General features: G+C 39.2%; 2 protein-coding genes across 2 annotated transcripts; both read right to left on the bottom strand.

Annotated features, from left to right (window-relative positions):
* Positions 1-1607: 1607 nt before the first annotated feature.
* Positions 1608-5191, bottom strand: LOC117504987. The gene is made up of 5 exons (XM_034164491.1): positions 4971-5191; positions 4200-4883; positions 4002-4127; positions 3869-3912; positions 1608-1815 (listed from the first exon to the last, which is right to left on the bottom strand). Exons 1-5 carry the CDS (start codon positions 5023-5025, stop codon positions 1708-1710), a joined length of 1017 nt encoding a protein of 338 aa, XP_034020382.1. The 5' UTR covers positions 5026-5191; the 3' UTR covers positions 1608-1707.
* Positions 5192-13008: 7817 nt separating this feature from the next.
* Positions 13009-14471, bottom strand: LOC117505412. Its single transcript, XM_034165057.1, has 3 exons — positions 13535-14471; positions 13400-13452; positions 13009-13309 (listed from the first exon to the last, which is right to left on the bottom strand). The coding sequence occupies exons 1-3, from the start codon at positions 14403-14405 to the stop codon at positions 13196-13198; spliced, it is 1038 nt and encodes a 345-aa protein (XP_034020948.1). The 5' UTR covers positions 14406-14471; the 3' UTR covers positions 13009-13195.
* Between the last annotated feature and the right edge of the window lie 4897 nt (positions 14472-19368).

Genomic DNA, 19368 nt, shown 5'->3' with positions numbered 1-19368 from the left:
ATAATCGCCTGACTTTGACACAAGTTGATGAGAAGATACAATATGACTGTCAGGATCTCCAACAAAGAGTGCACAAAGGATATATTTTGTACACAATCTAGAAAAAAGGGGAGCAGCTAGAATGGACTACATTCTGAGATATGGAATATTGGTTGGGACTGTTCAGAAATATGTTATATACACAGTCAGTTCATAAGTATTTGGACAGAAGCACATAGTTATGTAATTTTGATCGAGATGTGCTTGTAGTGTAGAATTTTATCTTTAATTCAAGGGATTCAGTCTCACGCTAATCATTTATAAATTGTATATATTTTTATACACAACACCGCCATTGTCACATCCTAAATGATTGACTTTGTCTTGAACCTAATTTACACCAATTACAAACTACAAAGTGTATGGTGAATTTGTCTGCAGTCAGCAGTTCTCAAAAAGTACATAAATGTGCTTGTTTTCAGGATAACACAGAAACTGTTGAATGAGATTTCAGGAAATTTTGTGGTAGTGGGTGGATGGGGGGCAGTTTCCAGTGGGGTGAAAGACATAACATTTTGGAGCTGATCTGGATGATCAGGTGGCCAGTTTGGATCAGTTTGGTGAACTCTGCCAAGCCACTCTGAGTAGCACCCTTTATTTTAATTATTCATTGTTCAGGGTGGCATACTATACTGTGGATCTGTAGAAAGTCCTCCTCCAGGTCCTCAGCTCTGTGGCACCTACATGCTTGGTCATATACACGTATAGAGCAATGCTGCATGGCTAAAAGGCTGTAGCCAATCTTTCATAATACCAGTGATATTCCTAAGTAACCGTTTGATTTGAGCCAAAGCCATTCCAGTGGCACCCAAGGATCCTTAATAGAGACCTCTCACCAACGACATTAGGTTATCATTGCCTTAGATCACTGGCTAATGTCCACTTCTCATAATCATACAGTAAGACAGGAAACACCAGAACCCTAAAGGCTTTGACCTTCATTCTCTAGCAAAGGTATCAGCATCACCAAACACCGCTGTCCAGGGACCTCATGACTCCGTAAACTCTTCCAAGCTGTCTTTCAAACTCAACACCGAAGGATAAAGACATGAATGTCACTGTGGAGATAAGTGAATGTCTCTACAAGTTCAACATGTTCACTGAATACAAATACAGATGTCAAGTCGGTGAAATCCTCAGTCTTATAGTTTTGATCTAGGACAATCACAAACACGGACGATTCCTTGCACAGCTTGCCAAGTGCTGCAATCAGGGTGCCTATTGATTCCGGAAAGACAACAGCATAGTGTGGGAAGTCAAAGTCGGTCAAAGTTGTCTTGCCAATGAAGACAGCTAAGCTGTTGGTTTCCAAAACCTTACCAAATACCTATTTCATACAAGTGTGAAAAGCATAGGAACCAGAACACATCCTTGTGGAATGCCAGTTTTCACTGGGAAAAATGTTGAGTATCAAGAGAGGGAGATAAGACAGTGATATTTCATTGACAATTATGTGGCCAGTTATTAACCTAATTGGAAAAAAGTTACAACAGATTTGCATTTTTTGTAATTTTATTAAAAAAACAAAACAAACAAGCAAGTAAACAACCAAAAACTCTCTTAACATTTTTTTTACATTTTATTACATATACTTATAATATACCTTACAGTTCTGAACCACTCAGAGATGCAACTTTGAAACAATGTACAAGTGAGAGGTGTCTTCTTCTACTGCCTTGCTGTGGTGTACACACATTCAGCCATATTTGTCTGTGTTCTTGATCGGCCCGACATGTAGTGGCTTAGAGCAGCATAATGGAGATCATCTTGGGAACCCTGTTGACAAAATCAAACGTATATTAGAGAAGCACATACGAGGGGTGATTGAAAAATTTTGAGCCTGGCCCAGAAAAAGTAGGGCATGGTTCTCCATCTTTTTCCATTCTGAAAAAGCAAAATTTCTCAAAAGTTTGAAGTTTTGACTCACTGGGTGCAATGTTGAGAAATGTTGGTTTCTCAGAATGCAAAAGATGGAGAACCAAACCCAACTTTATCTGGGTTAGGCTCAAATCTTTCAGTCGTCCCTCCTACCATACTCTTCTGAGTACAAGATAGTGTCGTAGTCCCCCTGAGCTGAAATTCATCTGAAAATAGGGTTGTCTTATATTCACGGTCTAGATTTTTACACGTCCCATCTGCAACATGCTAATATATAAATCGACACAATGCTAGAATAGTGTGCTATCTCAAGTTAGGCTAAGTAATGTCCTCAGTATAGCCTACCTTGGTACATGCATCATTGGGCAAACACTATAAAAGTAAAATATAGCTTACATCACTAAACATGTTTATAATTCCCACAAGATGCGTATTGTTATACTAGCATGTTGCCCATGGTAATCCACAGGCTCTAGATTGGGTAGATTGGCGTGTGAGGCCAGAATGTTTTTAGAACCTTAGACCTCAACAGTTTTTTGAAGAAGAACTTAACCCTTTTCTTTATCATTAATTGCGTAATTTAATGTTAATTTATTGTCTTAATGTATTTAGAAATTGTTTAGGTTCTTGTTATCATACACTATTATTATCACACTATTATTATTAGTAGTAGTAGTTGTAGTAGTAGTACTTTTACTTCTATTTTGTAATTTGATTTTTAAATGGACCAAATGGAAATAAGTGTTTTCACTTTCTTGTGTCATCCATGTATCATTAACATTTACAGTTATATACGTACCGACATTGAACTTACTAAATAAAAATCACGCACGCACTCACACTTTTAATATATACATGATTAGCCACCCCCTACCACATTGGCGTGTGAGTCCAGAAAGTAAATATAAATGTCCATTGTTCAGTGTTGGTAGCTAATACATGTAGCTTCTCTAAAAATATTAATCCTATCAATGTTCGGTTTTGGTACTGTTCATGCTTGACCCAGAATACATAAACATACCAAATACAATCTGTATTTGGTATGTTTATGATTGTATTTGGTATGTTTATGTATTCTGGGTTTATGGCAAATATCAGCTCTCCCCAGTTTGTGCGTGATCAAAATTACATGCATGCACGCGCGCGCACGCGCGCGCGCGCACACACACACACACACACAACTATTTGTCTTTTCTGCAATCTGCTGTTAGGTGCTTTTTATTTTCCAAATAGAGACAGTGGTGGAAGACATTAAAAGCACTACATGTCACTCATGGTACCAATATGACACTGATGTCACTCATGGTAAGAGCAACATAACACTTAACTAAACTGACTAAACCAATTGAACTACAAAAACACAATCAGTCAATATCACGAACAACACTGTTAAACTAACATGAACCACAGTAACATTTATAACCTCAAAACCCCAAACTCCCATGGTGCATTGCTGCACAACGTCTATTGTTTACTGGTAAGGTAAAATTGCTAATTTCTCAAAAAATATTTGTCTTATCAACTTTATGTTGTTGCAGCATTCATCCTTGACCCAAAATACATACACATACCAAACAGCAAATGTCAGCTCTCCCCAGTTTTGCTGTGATTGAAGCCAGACACACACACACATACACAGAGGCCACTTGGCTATTATAATATAGATTACACAGCCTGGCATGGAATGTTATTAACAGGTATTTCTTTTGATTCTTACAGGTTTTGGAACAATAATTTTAAGATGGAATCCAAAAGTGGAAATGTAAAACATTGTTTTGCTGGCAATGATACAACATAAAATAGGACATAAAAATATCTCAGACTGGCCTCAGTATAAGTAGATATGAAATATAAATTGTATAGGATTTGAAGGCAACTAAAACGGAGACGTACTCGAGAGAAGCATTTAAATTCTCAGCAATTAATCTAAAATTATGCTTTAATTAGTTACCTGTGCATCATTGGTGGGATGAGCTGGACTTCTTGCTTGATTCTCTAGATTATGAAAAACAATACAAAACTCTCGCTGAAATGGCAAAATTTCAGAACACAAAATAGGCAATTGAAAGAAGGAAAGAACTTACCTGGCAATCTGCAGCTTTTGCATTTGTTCATCTTGTACATAGAGGAAGCCAAGAAAAGAATCAGGATGGTGGTGACCGCAAAAGCTCCGCTCAAGAAAAATACTAAGATGGGAGGGACCACGTCACCTGCGCATTCAGACATCGTCAGATCACCTTCAGTTTGATGACTGAGCAACCAGAATCTTTTACATTACTTACGGTTAAGGTCCACCTTGGTCTTGTTTCCAAACAAGATGTATCCACATGACACGACAGCACAGTAGTAGGTCCCAGCCTGGGAAACGTCCAAGGTCTGTGTTGTGAAGATACACGCTTGGGACTGCATCACGGGTGAAGCCCCACACTGATTATTCGAGCCCCCATAAGCGTAAATGACCTCTGGTTGATTATCTTCTGCACTTTTAAACCAGTAAACATTGTGTTTTTCATTACAGGTCCCAGATGGTACCGTACAGTTAAGGGCCACAGAACCTCCAGGCTGGATGGTCTTGGATGAGGGCTGATGGACCAATGCGTGGACATCCAAACCAGGACCTTGTACATTAAGGGTCGTTCCCTCGGCGAATTCCAACATCAAGTTCTCATCTTTTGCGCAGTAGTAAGTAGCTGAATCAGAAAGACTTAAATTTGTGATCATCAAGTTGCACGACGTACCAAAATGGATTTTCACAGCAAAGCGTGGATTATTCTGAAACTCCCCATGAAATGTGACTTTTCCCTGATTTGTGTCACAGAGAAGCCTTGGATTCCAGCCCAGTGTTTGCTTATACCAGTAATGTGTTGCACTATTAACTGTACAGATACATTGCAAAGTCACATCATCGCCGACATTAGCTGATAGGAAACGCACATACGAGAACAGTTTCAGATCAGGCATCACCCCTAAAGAGGAATCAGAGACAAACTCATGTTGTTATTGTTTTTTATCAGAAAGGAAATCATAGATTAAAACAAGAAGATACAACTCACCTGTTTTCCCCAAGAGCAGAAATGCGAGACACAAAGCAGACACTATAGATGTCATGTTCAAATTGTTGTGCTAAATGAGGAAGTTCTTGGTACCTTCTCCACTTTTCAGAGACAGGACTGCATTTGATTGGTCAGCCAGGCATCTCCGGTGCACATGTTCACGACTACTCTGGAAAGTTTTTTTTAGAAGGCGTGGTAAAGCATCAAGGCTGCTCTTGGTGTTATTGTGTTAAAAATCCTTAAAGTTGTACAAAGTTTTAATATAAATTATTGAGAATAGAATGTCCAAGGACCCAGAGTGCAAATTATAGAATGACAGTCAGGCGTCCGTACTTAGCATAATTTATGTTGTATTGATCAAATGATAGGTTTAGTTTGCTAACATTAGTGAAACTATAACTTAAGGCAAAATTTGGAAGCTTGCATTTGTCTGTAGACTTCTGACACAATTCACAACTTCTTACCTTCAGAACCTCTGAAGGTAAGAAGTTAAAGTGTGTGAACAACCTACCGTGGGGAAAATAACTATTTCATCCACTGTTGATTTTGGAGGTTTTCCCACCTACAAAGAATGGAGAGGTCTGTCATTTTTATCGTAGGTACACTTCAACTGTGAGAGACTGTGAGTTTAAATACTTGGGGTCAACTGTCCAAAGTAATGGACAGTGTGGTAGAGAGGTGAAGAAGAGAGTGCCGGCAGGGTGGAGTTGGTGGGGAAAGGTAGCAGAAGTGATCTGTGACCAAAGAATATCAGCAAGAGTGAAGGGGAAAGTTTACAAGACAGTAGTGAGACCAGCTATGTTGTACAGCTTAGAGACAGTGGCATTAATAATGTGACCGCAGGACCTTGTGGCCGGGACGGCGGTGGGATCAAACCCACGACGGCTCGCACTAAAGACCATTCCTCTACCAGGTCAGCCAAAGGGGAATTCCCCATTAACCAAGCTAGCGGGAACGTCTTTTCAATCAGGACCCGGGACCTTCATCCCGCTACATATCTCCCCACCATTGTTGACTTCGTCCCGAAGTCACAGCTGCATTTAAGCATGTTCTGTGACTACCCACATCCTGTTCGTGACGCCAGATTGTGACCACAGGACCTTTGTGGCCGGGACGGCGGTGGGATCAAACCCACGACAGCTCGTACTAAAGACCATTCCTCTACCAGGTCAGCTAAAGGGGTATTCCCCGTTAGCCAAGCTAGCGGGAACGTCTTTTCAATCAGGACCCGGGACCTTCATCCCGCTACAATAAAAAGACAGGAGGCAGAGCTGGAGGTGGCAGAGCTGAAGATGTTACGAATCTCTTTGGGAGTGATGAGAATGGACACGATTAGGAATGAACATATCCAGACTCGGACTGATAATCTGTGATTTTGGGCATTTGCCCGGTGGGCCGCTGCATGTTTAGACGTGTGTGGGCCGGCCCTCCCATATTTATAGAGATTATAGAAATATACAGTGTTCTCGAACCGCGCGCTGCTGTCAACATGAGGAAAGTCCGTGATCGGTGAAGCTACAGCATTTAAACGGCGCAACTGCAGAGCCACTTCCTGAATTTGTGTCAAAATAAAAGTTCTGTAGTGTTTCATACACGGCGCAGTCTTATTCTAGGTTTCAGTTTTGTTTCCGTTTGATCACACAACGGAGACTTACATCGAGCACAATGATTGACATGACCAACAGCCAATGACAATGGAGAAGCATACAGGGTGGCCAATCAGATTGCAGGAAGAGCAGGCGGCCGCTCCCGCCCCTGTGAATGGATTGAGTCCTCGGCGCCTGGACTTCTCTCCGCTCTTCTACTGATACAAGGTTGGAATCGTTTCTTTTATCTTAATTAACTGTGCTTTACTTTTGTTAATATTTAAATGCAACAGCTACGGACTTCAGCTCCTTAATTTGCTGCTGTGTGAATCCTAGCAGTGGTTACACATTACCCCCCCCCCTATATATAGTCATTTAAACTTGTAATTTCGTCAAAATATGTAATTGCCTTTAATGTTATCAGGATGCCCCCTCGTGGCGCCGGGTCCGCATTTTGTACTATGATCAAGGTGAAATGACAGTGAAAGTGTGTGTTTAGGTGTGTGTTCATGGTGTTTAGGTGTATAGTATTTGTTCATTGGGGGTTCGGTATGGACGGGTGGGTGTGCGTGTTTGGGGGTGGATTTGTCGGGCCAATAGTGGGCTGGTCCAGAGGAAAAATGCCAGGGCCGAAATTTGTTCCCAGTCCGACCCTGAACATATCAGAGGGACAGCTTAGGTGGGACGGTTTGGAGACAAAGTCAGAGAGGCGAGATTGAGAGGGTTTGGACATGTGCAGAGGAGGGACTCAGGGTATATAGGGAGAAGCATGCTGAGGATGGAGCCACCAGGCAGGAGAACAAGAGGGAGGCCAAAGAGGAGGTTTATGGATGTGCTGAGGGAGGACATGCAGGTGGTTGGTATAACAGAGGAAGATACAGAGGACAGGGTGAGATGGAAACGATTGATCTGCTGTGGAGACCCGTGATCCCTAACGGGTTGCCGCAGACTTTGACAATTATCATCACATTAAGTGTTGAGAACTTTGGCAATAAAAAAAGGTAACAATTAGAACCTATATCAGAGTGGAATATTGGCAGCTAGCAACATGACTATCCCAGGCAATTTTTTGTTTCTCTTTTTTGCCATATTGAAAAGCTCTGACAGCGTGACTTTCTTGGGATCTACAAAGCTATGATAAAAGGAACAAATATCCACACCACAATGATGGTGACCTTTCCAAAACCTAAAAATAACTTGGACAAAAGGTTTACTGTATATCTATAATGCAGCAACCTGACCAACATGATGTTACGGTAAGTTTAGTTTGTTTGGGTCCTTATTTTAATTGAAAGCAGAACATAATGTCTTGTTTGTACAGTGAATTTCAAATTCCATATTCTGTAGTTTTTACTGAAATATGTTTTTTTTTTATTTAGGCTCAAACAAGCAAGACTGTACTAGATGTTATATTTCTCCTCAAACTAGCTTTTGATACCTTGAACCACCTTTTTGGCAACTTATTTGTGCATTGTTTGAGCTCTTCTAGGTTGCTGGCCTTTTTTTTTGGGGGGGGGGGGGGGGGATATGTTTGGAAACCTTTAGGAAACTTTGGTAAATTGTTTCTATAATTTAATACTGGGTTGAATTGCTTGCAGTATGTCCATAATCTAGATCCAGTGACAACTAGATAGACCAAAATGCAGTCTGTGTCTTGCAGGCCATAATGCAGCATGCAGTGTTTATGAAGTGTTGTTGACCTCTTGATGGCTTTCCTCACTGGTCATCATGCATGGTCACTTCCATATATGTAAATGTACCTGATTCTGTCATGTTCTTGTTCTTTATGATCACTTTAGAGGAAGCGGAAGAAATGTTCAGTGACTTGCAGGTTCTTGTTTCTATCACCTGATGTGAGGAGAGCCAACTTGCTGTAAAAGTGATGCTTTAATTCTGTTAAAGGTGGAGCATAATTAAAGCATTTCTTGCTATATTTTACCATTATATAGTGTTGCAAAGGTTTTTAATCACTTTGAGATTATGGAGCTATATAGATGGAGAGTTTTGTATTAGAGGATCTAAATAGTCAAAAACTGAATTGCTATCTATAAAATTCAACCACTGTGTATCTGACAGAAAAGACTGCAGAGCACATGATTTAATTTGTTATTCAAGGACCCAAAGTCCACATCTGATCCAGTTTTCCTGACACAAATGACCAGAAATTCCCATTTTTGCCCTTTTGAAATCATGAATAGCTGTATTTCAGTAACCAATGAGCTCTTTATTTTATTTTCACACATACTGTGAGATGTACAGATCAGCTTTAAACAATAAGAATCACTGTTAAAAACCTCCAATATTTGCAGGGAAATGGTTTTATATGTTCATAATAATTTTACACAAATGCAAGAAGAGATAATAATCCAAAAATCTGCTAGTGCTTCATACTAAGTAATAGTACCTGTGGCCATGAAAGCAGTACACATAGTGAGAATTTGGTCAAAGTGCACATGACGTGTGCATGAAGCAGGAATCGTATGCAAAACGTGTAAATTAATAGCTGCCACGAACGCCTCGTACACCTGTTGCTACTATTATTTGCACACACTAGCGGCTGAAAAACAGAGTGTGCGCTGTGTGAGCCCATTGAACCCTCTCGTTGGTCAAATTCCAGCTGACACACACGAACATCTAACACCGCTCGTTTGACACTTAGAAAGTGTGTGGCCATTCGTACTATCATCACGAAAACAGTCAGCAGGCAATCATTGTCGAGCTGGATGTGAAATTTGAGTTAGTGCCCCATGACTGTGGAGTTGCCGAGTGCCCTGCTGTCCCCCCAACACATGTATGTGTATGGTTAGCGCGCCCCCCGCAGACGAGACGCCTCTGATCTGATCACAGAGTGACACCTTGGTCTGTGCGCTGGATGGACGGGGCGTGGCAGTTGTTGACAACTCTGGTCCTGGACATCAGAGCTGCAGAACACGCATTGTGTTTTGATGGACACGAGCGTGTGTAGCTTGTTGTTCTCACATCAAAATACATAAAAACATATATCACTTCTGCAACGGGCTGGAGAGCGTGCACACTGACAGGCTGTTCCAGCTGGACCGGACCGCCAGTTCATGTGGACATGCAGCAGGCGATCTGAACATCACGTCTGTCTGACAGGACAGTAGGTGGCGTGCCGCAGGACCATATGACAGGCCAACAGTAGGACAAATATGCCACTTTCAGTCACGTATCAGCAGAAATACACCGTACCAAACACTGGATGGTCAGTTGTCACAGCGCTTTTTTTTCTTTTTTTTCGAAAATACATTTATCTGCTTGTTGATTTTAGCCATTTCACACTCCTATTATGAGACAGTGATTGTAGTGCAGTGGTAAAGTTTCTGTCTGGTTATCTCAGTGTGTGGGTTCAAATCCCATGAGTGTCATTCTTTTTTAACCAGGGTTATTTAACCGTGGGGTTCTGTATTGCATTCCCTTTTATGTATTATTTATATCAACCCAGTGATATTTACAAATTATACAGCTGGTTTTTATTTTATTTTCCTCCACATCAGCAACGTGATGTGGTGCAGCTCATCCCACAGTGTGAGCAGCTGCTCACACTGTGTTCCTGCTCAAAAGACACTGTCACATGCACAAACCACGCAAACCCATTGGTGCGATGTTTCATGGTGCGCTAATTTGAACTGTTTCACGCTGTTTCGCTGTAATTTGACCAAATTCACACTTTGTGAGAAGGGGCCATTAGGGATGTCAATCTGACATTTGACCCAATGACCGTGGCCTTCACCCAAATGACTGATCTGTGGCCCGAACTTGGCAGGACATTTCTGGAAGTGTGTGGCCATATATGAGGTTTAAAATCAACCAAATCAGGTTTAAAATCAAACTCCTTGATCTTTGGCCAAACTAATTTTTTAAGCACAATTTTGGGGTGGGCAGAATTCAGCAAAAGAACGTGGGAGGACACACATGACCTTGGACCCAATGACTGACTTTTCACAAATTTGATTGACTTTTCACAAATTCTCTTACAAAACTTCATATGTGCGCCAAGTTTGAATACAATTTTAGTTGGGAGCGGAGAGGGACCTTTGACCCCAGTGATTGACCTTTGGCAAATTTGACCTTGCCAAGCAATTCTAGAACACCCCCCTCTATCTATCTATCTATCTATCTATCTATCTATCTATCTATCTATCTATCTATCTATCTATCTATCTATCTATCTATCTATCTATCTATCTATCTATCTATCTATCTATCTATCTATCTATCTATCTATCTATCTATCTATCTATCTATCTATCTATCTATCTATCTATCTATCTATCTATCTATCTCTCTCTCTCTCTCTCTCTCTCTCTCTCTCTCTCTCTCTCTCTCTCTCTCTCTCTCGCTCTCTCTCTCTCTCTCTATATATATATATATACAACCGCTGGCAAAAATTATGGAATCACCGGCCTCGGAGGATGTTCATTCATTTGTTTAATTTTGTAGAAAAAAAGCAGATCACACACATGACACAAAACTAAAGTCATTTCAAATGGCAACTTTCTGGCTTTAAGAAACACTATAAGAAATCAAGAAAAAAAGATTGTGGCAGTCAGTAACGGTTACTTTTTTAGACCAAGCAGAGGAAAAAAATATGGAATCACTCAATTCTGAGAAAAGAATTATGGAATCACCCTGTAAATTTTCATTCCCAAAACTAACACCTGCATCATATCAGATCTGCTCATTAGTCTGCATCTAAAAAGGAGTGATCACACCTTGGAGAGCTGTTGCACCAAGTGGACTGACATGAATCATGGCTCCAACACGAGAGATGTCAGTTGAAACAAAGGAGAGGATTATCAAACTCTTAAAAGAGAGTAAATCATCATGCAATATTGCAAAAGATGTTGGTTGTTCACAGTCAGCTGTGTCTAAACTCAGGACCAAATACAAAAATCATGGGAAGGTTGTTAAAGGCAAACATACTGGTAGACCAAGGAAGACATCAAAGCGTCAAGACAGAAATCTTAAAGCAATATGTCTCAAAAATCCAAAAATGCACAACAAAACAAATGAGGAACGAATGGGAGGAAACTGGAGTCAACGTCTATGACTGAACTGTAAGAAACCGCTTAAAGGAAATGGGATTTACATACAGAAAAGCTAAACGAAAGCCATCATTAACACCTAAACAGAATAAACAAGGTTACAATGGGCTAAGGAAAAGCAATCGTGGACTGTGGATGACTGGATGAAAGTGATATTCAGTGATGAATCTCAAATCTGCATTGGGCAAGGTGATGATGCTGGAACTTTTGTTTGGTGCCGTTCCAATGAGATTTATAAAGATGACTGCCTGAAGAGAACATCTAAATTTCCACAGTCATTGATGATATGGGGCTGCATGTCAGGTAAAGGCACTGGGGAGATGGTTGTCATTACATCATCAATAAATGTACAAGTTTACCTTGATATTTTGGACAATTGAAAGGATGTTTGGGGATGATGAAATCATTTTACAAGATGATAATGCATCTTGCCATAGAGCAAAAACTGTGAAAACGTTCCTTGCAAAAAGACACATAGGGTCAATGTCAACGAGCAGATCTGATTTGATGCAGGTTTTAGTTTGGGGGATGGAAATTTACAGGGTGATTCCATAATTTATTCCTCAGAATTGAGTGATTCCATATTTTTTTCCTCTGCTTGGTCTAAAAAAGTAACCGTTACTGACTGTCACAATCTTTTTTTCTTGATTTCTTATAGTGTTTCTTAAAGCCAGAAAGTTGCCATTTGAAATGACTTTAGTTTTGTGTCATGTCTGTGATCTGCTTTTTTTCCACAAAATTAAACAACTGAATGAACATCCTCCGAGGCCGGTGATTCCATAATTTTTGTCAGGGGTTGTAGTTTAGTGCAAATGAGGGTGCAAAACTTTAATTTTGTCCATTAAGCCCAGTAATTAACCTTTGGTTAATTTGATCTCACCTGAGCAATTCCAGAACCGAGCCACGAATATGTGAGAAGTTTGGTGGACATCTGAGTAAAATAAATAAATAAAAATGGATACATTAAAAAAAAAAAAATCAAAGGTTTGACCTTAGATCCAATGACCTTTACCCTTTAAGGATAATTCTAGAGTTGACCCTCATCCATATATCAAGTTTGTTGGAAAGTCGCCAAATGACTTGGGAGTAACAGACAGACAGTCAAATTATAGTATAAATATATTTATGATACAAATGTGGTTTTATGTATCACTTTATTTGGGTAACAGCAAACAAAAAGCAAGTTATTTCCACTGGGAATCAGCTTATCTTGATTTAAACATTTGATTGGAAAGAAAATTTTTTAGAATTTGCCAGTTTTCTAGATGCAGCTTGTTCTCCATGAACACGTAAGGACTACAGAGACGCTCAGCTTGAAATCACATGGACGAAAAAAAGTGCTGATGTTCAAAATATACTGTAGGTCCTGTCTACAGACCACAGGGATGCTATAAAAAGACTTGCCTGTGTAGCAACATCCTGAAAACATCCATTTAAATCAGAATTGTTTCGACACATTTTTGATTTGTGGAATAAAATGGCATTTTTCTGCAAGATGAAGATGTATATTATATATTAATGACATGAAACAAAATCACATCTTACTCCTAAACAAATAAAACAAAGTCCAGCTTTACTGCCTCACAGACGAGTACACACACATGCTGTCATCCATCTGTCTTCTTGATCTTCTGCCTTTGTATTCCATGAATGTAGTATAGTGGAGATCGCTTGCATACTGATCGCCCTGTTGAGAAAATTTCAGCAAATTAAATATGTGACATAAATGAAGTTGGGGGAAAAAGTTACAAAGAAAGGCCTAATGGCCCATTTTCACCTCTGCGTTTGTCGTCAAAGGTGGTGTTGAATATGGGGGTGTTGCTTGAGATTCTAGTTGTGAAACAGAAAGAAAAAGCTGTTTTTTTTAATGCTGAGTCAATAAAATGTTGTTAGCCAAATGCAAAACCTTTACCTGTTTGTCTGAGGAGGTTTCGTCGGTACATCTTGAACATCAACAAAGCCAAGGTGATGACCAAGATAGCGGTGTATGCTAAAGCTACTCCCAAGAAAGTGAGCAAATTCTGCAAATGCCATCCAGTGTACTTAGGCTCAGAGCCCAAGTTGGTCCCATTTCCAAACACAATGTATCCACATGCGAGAACAGCACAGTAGTAAGTCCCATCATCGGACGCATTCACACTCCTCATTTGGAAGTTGTAGACACAAGTTTGAGATTGGATCCCAGCTGAATGCTCACAGTTATTATTCCGGCCCCCGTGGACATAAAGGATCTTTGATTGATGATCTTCTGTGTTTTTAAACCAGTAAACCATGTGTATTTTTTCACAGGTCCCAGGTTGTACCGTGCATGTGAGAGTCACGGAACGTCCAGGCTGGATGGTTTCAGACGGCGGCTGCTGGACTGACGCTAGGATGTCCAATCCTGAACCCTTTACACTGAGTATCGTGCCCTCTGCAAATTCAAAATCGTGCGACAAGTATCCAGAGCAGTAGTAAGTAGCACTGTCTGAAACTTCCAAATCTGAGATATTCAAACTGTAAATATTGTCCTTAATTTCCACTGTAAAACGTTTGTCGTCCTTAAATTCATTGCATAATGTGGGTTTGTTATCATGTTTGTAGTATGTAGCAATAAGACGTGGTTTCTGTCCGAGGGGTTGCTTGTACCAGTAAAACATTACTGCAGAATCAAGTTTGCAGAAACATGGCAAATACGCATTTCCACCAATATTAGCCAATAAAAACCTGTTCTCCTGACGTACATAATTCCCATCAGTCATCTTGGCTGAAAAGAGACACAGAAATTTGTGCGTTTGTGCCATTTACCCAAATTGCATGAAAAATTTGAAATGCTGGTAATGGATTCACAATTTTAAGGATATAAAAGCCGCCTTACCGTTGGTAGCCAAGAGCAGAAATGTGAGATTCAAAGCCAACTTTAGAGACATCATTGCATTCAGCATGCTTTGGTGAATGTAGATGACCTAAAAAAAACTCTCTGCTCTTCAGTGAGGAGATTGTCTATGATTGGCTAACAAAAAGTGACACAAAATTTCCTTTTTGGGAACCAGTGAACTCTACTTAAACTGGTTCAATCATTTAGCAGCAATAGAAGAATCTTCACTTGCCATACAAGTTTGAACAACTCTTTAAAAGAGGGCTTCAGGAAACACAGTTTTAATGTGAAAAATGAAGCTATACAGTGAAGAAACAATGTACAAAATAAAGTATTACTTTTGCAAGATTATTCCAGATGGATACAAAAATTTATCTCCATACAACATTTTATGAATCACAACAATAAAACAAATATAAAAGTGCTAGATAAATGACATACCCTAAAATAAAGTATATACCATATTTTAGGGATGGAGAATAAAATGGTACCGATAACGTATTGTGATTAAAATGAATGCTGATAATATGCTTTGGATATTTATACTCTGTATGGATGGATTACAGAGCAGAAATTAACATGATAAAGTCAACAGTTGTCAGTTTGCACATCAAGAGCTGGAAACGAGAGAAATAAATAGAGAAGGGAGTCGAGTGGAGCAGATAAGGAGCATGAATAGTGACTGGGAACTCAGATCATCCTCTAAAGCTGAGGAAATTGTTGACAAAAAAGGTTATACACCCAATCGGTCTCACTGCATTGATATTTATAGCATGATGACAAAATAAAGACAGAGGCTCTGTTGTATGAACAGAAGTAAGCAGGGTTTATTCTAAGGATTTTTTACAACTGCACAAGCCCTAAGGTTGATGTTGATATGACTCTTACCAAAGACACATAAGACAGCCAATGAGTTGCACTTACTTGAACATTGGTTTAAATGTTACTATGCTAGCCATACTTAAGTTAACTTTACTTTAGGTTTGTGTTGTTGTAACTTGACGTTTATGATCTTGTACTTCTGGTATGACCCCTGGGCCGGCCCTAGATTATGATGGTTTTTGCTTCTTTTGCTCATTGAGGTTTATAATGTCAGAAGCAATAATGGTTGATAATCCTAATTGTTTAAGTAATAAGTAACAATTGCATGGTTTACAGTGTATAGTATGAAGTAGTTAGAAGTAATATTATCTAAGTTATTAATAAATAATAAGTATGTTTGAATTACATTGTAAATTTAATGAAAATAAAAATACATTGTTGTTGAGTGATCAGTGACTTCTGTTGTGGTTCAATATTAACATTATCAACTGTTTTCATCATGGAAATTTTGGAAAATTAAACAAAATGTGAAAAAAAAATCTGTAAAAATTTAGTATTTACAATTGCACAAATTTGGATTTACAACCGCACATTTTCAATTTACAACTGCACAAAAGGGGTACAACTGCACATTAGAATAAACCCTGGAAGTAAGAGAAGAAGTAAGTCCTATGTACTAGGCCCAGAGGCTTGTTAGCAACTTTCTTAAAGATTTATAGAGGTAGCATTTGCCGAAGATCTTGAATTTAGGGAGATTCTGCCATCTGTCTGGGTCTGTGTTTATGGTAGTTATCTTAGGAGAGAAGTAGGGTTTCCACAACTCCTTCAGGCCTACTGAGACCCTTACCCCAAGGCAACTAAAACTTGCCTCTGAATAAAGTGCAACCAACATACCAAAAATGTGCCGTGATAACAACCCACTGGCATTGCTGGTTTCTATTTTTTCCACTGTGTATTAGAATGTACTGAATGTAATTGGTGCCAGGAAGGAAGTAGGAAGTAGGGAAGTAAGATCAAATATCATCCTCTTATTTTGTTGACTTCTCTTTGCTGAATTGATGGAAGATCACCACCAGCTCTTGCAGAAGATCTGTACAAGCACAAGTAGGGTCTTACATGCAACCCAAATGTGAAACATATTTTGATGTTTGTGGCTTATTGTACAAAACAGGTGTGTGACCTATGAGGTTTTTGACTGTAAGCAAATAAAGCACTGCCCAAAAATCACACCTCCAAAGCCCGTATTTCCTGTGTATGAGGGGAACCTAACAGTATGTGAGCTGATGGTAGAGTGCCTCTCAGAAGAGGTAAAAAGCCAAATCCAAATCTCCTCGTCCTTTGTGAGTGCTATTTTTTTTATGTTTGGGCCAGTCGAAGTGGTATTTTTTTTACCCATAACATTTCCTTCGTAATTTTCAATCCTTTTCATCTGTCAAGTGGTCCAGTTTGACCCTCCCTGGTATGTGTGCATTTGTTAACAATTTGCACATGTTCATCTTGGGCCAGCGCAGATACTAATCAAATGTGGCAACTAATTCATCAACTTTCAAATTACTTTCCAAGCAGTTTGTATGTTGTGCGCACACACAGTAGCATTTTGAGTGTTCTACATAATAAAACTCATTACATATTTTTCAAAAGCTTTTCATGGGCCACAGATGAGAACATTTCTTCCACATAATCGCAAGGCCGCCTTACACACGTCAGAGTGTGATATGTAGCAAATTTGCTAACACCACCTTGAATTACTGACCAGGTAACCTCTATGAAATTGGGCTCACCTGGATTTTGATAATAGTAACTAATTTTAGAGTATGCCAAAAAGTAAAAGCCTGTCTATCTGATATTCACGCTTATCTAATTTCTTGCTCGGCCATTCTCTTTTTCAAGTCATCATTTCCTTTGACAACATCCTGTTTGGTTTCTTTGACGACGCTACCATTATGTCTATAATGAGAATAATGACAATTCGCAGTTCTTGCGTGAAATGATTCATTGCAGCACGCCAGAGTTATGTGGTGCAATGTGACGCATTTCAAGGGTGCTGGTACAACTACAAAAAGTTGGTGTACCATCAAAATCATTTTAAAGTAAAAAAAAAAATAAAATAATAAAATAAGCACATTGTATAACTTTGAACAATAGTTTATTGGTTTTTCACTAATTGTTATATTTGGCAATAAAAATATAAAAAGACACATTGGATTTATATCAGCTAAAAAAAAGAAGAAGAAGCAAGGATCAGTACATCAGAGATGGAGATGTGTGAAGTGATTGGAACAAACAAACAAGAAGTGGCGTTGCAAGTAAACCACACAGACATCCTGTTAGGTAAGCGGGGGAGAGAAGACGGCGAAGTGTGTGTGAGAGCTTGACCAAAGCAAAGCACACAGAAATGACACTCCCCACCCGGGTATTCTTGTTAGTCATTTGGCTACAATACATGAAAATATCTTTGTCACAATGAATGAACCCTTTCAGCAAAGGTTTAATTTGAATACATATCAACAGTTAAAGAAAGCAGATCTGACTGTAATCCAACAAAAAGGTAGTAAAAGTATGACAACAGCAAATAAAATAAAGTCATGCCATACAGTCACCATTGTATTTTTGGAAAATTGTCCATCAGATTACAAGATATGCATTTTAAAGAAAACAAGTTTACTCAGTTCGTATAAAAATGCCCGGAATGATGCATATTAGCTAGCTACACAGCATAATCTAACTTGATATAATGCAACAACAAAAGGCATATCAACTAATCAAAAAAAAAACAAAAAAAAAAAACTACAGTATTCAGGGTTCTCACCAGGATTTTTTTTTTTTTTTTTTTTTTTTTACAGCATAGGGGAGTACTTAGCGGGGCATAGCCGAACGACGAGTGCTACAGGTGCAAGCATTGTAGGAGGGTCTGGGGCATACCCTTGAGAAAATTTTGAAATTTATAACCCTTTGAAACACTATTTCCTGCATTTTGAGGGACACTTTGTGTTTCTAACTGGGACGTTAAATTATGTACGACATGTCCTTTAAAAAATAAGAAAAAAAGCCCCCTATGCTGGTTAAATCACACCATAGGGACCCAAATCACAGCATAGGGGATCCAAATCACAGCATAGGGGCCCTCTATGCTCAACTGCGCTGGCGAGAACCCTGGTATTTTACAAATAGTTGGAATAACAAATGGAATAGTACAAATATACTTCCTTTTCACAACTGCAAACAGATTTTTACAATCATTGAGCTAGCTAGCAACCTACGTACTGTCATCCAGTCAATATAACATCAAGCTGATTAACTTGGGTAGTTATTATGCAGTTATCTTTAAAAAAAAAATGCAGTTATCTTGCCAACAAATAATATTTGGTGGTTAATAATGGCTGAAACGAACAAATCTGATAGTATGTGACCATAAGAAAGTCCAGGTGTAAATGCACCTAAAATGTATTGGCGCCAACTGCACAGGTGGTTAGCAACGCAATGTGACCAGACTGAAGACCAATGTATTTCCAATCCACACACAACTACAGTCAGTCGTTGTTTGCAGTCAGTAACGGTCACGGTGTTTCCCAGGTAATGATTCGAATCAGTAATTTAACCTTGCAGTTGTGTGTGAAGTAGGTATTTTTATATGATTAGTGCTGTATTAGCAACACATTAGCTGCGGTCACGAGACGTGACAAAGCTTTAAATTCACATTGTTTGAAACAACATAACAAAAGCACATTAACTCTATGAAGTTATACAGTTTTAATCACAGGCCTGTGAGCTGAAGAGGTACAAAATGTTGAAGCCGTTTTATCTAAGACCATGTGACATTTCTGTGGCCACACTAACAGGCATCAGCGACTTGAATGAAGACAGAAGGTTCTGTTTCGTGTGTCAGGCGACCACAAAAGCAGACGGCCTTTCTGTGGGTTGAACAAATACAGCATGGTGCTTGTTTCTATTTTTTGAATTGCTTAAAAGTGGCTCTTCAGCCCGTGTTCTGTGGTGCATTTGCCTTGAAATAACTCGTGCTTGAGTGTGACTTGGTTTTCCATTTTAAGCTTCATACTAGTATGTGT

The sequence above is a fragment of the Thalassophryne amazonica genome, chromosome 23, assembly GCF_902500255.1.
Source record: "Thalassophryne amazonica chromosome 23, fThaAma1.1, whole genome shotgun sequence".
Taxonomy (NCBI): domain Eukaryota; kingdom Metazoa; phylum Chordata; class Actinopteri; order Batrachoidiformes; family Batrachoididae; genus Thalassophryne; species Thalassophryne amazonica.
The sequence above is the reverse complement of the archived record's forward strand: the minus strand, read 5'-3'. Positions and strand labels throughout refer to the sequence as shown.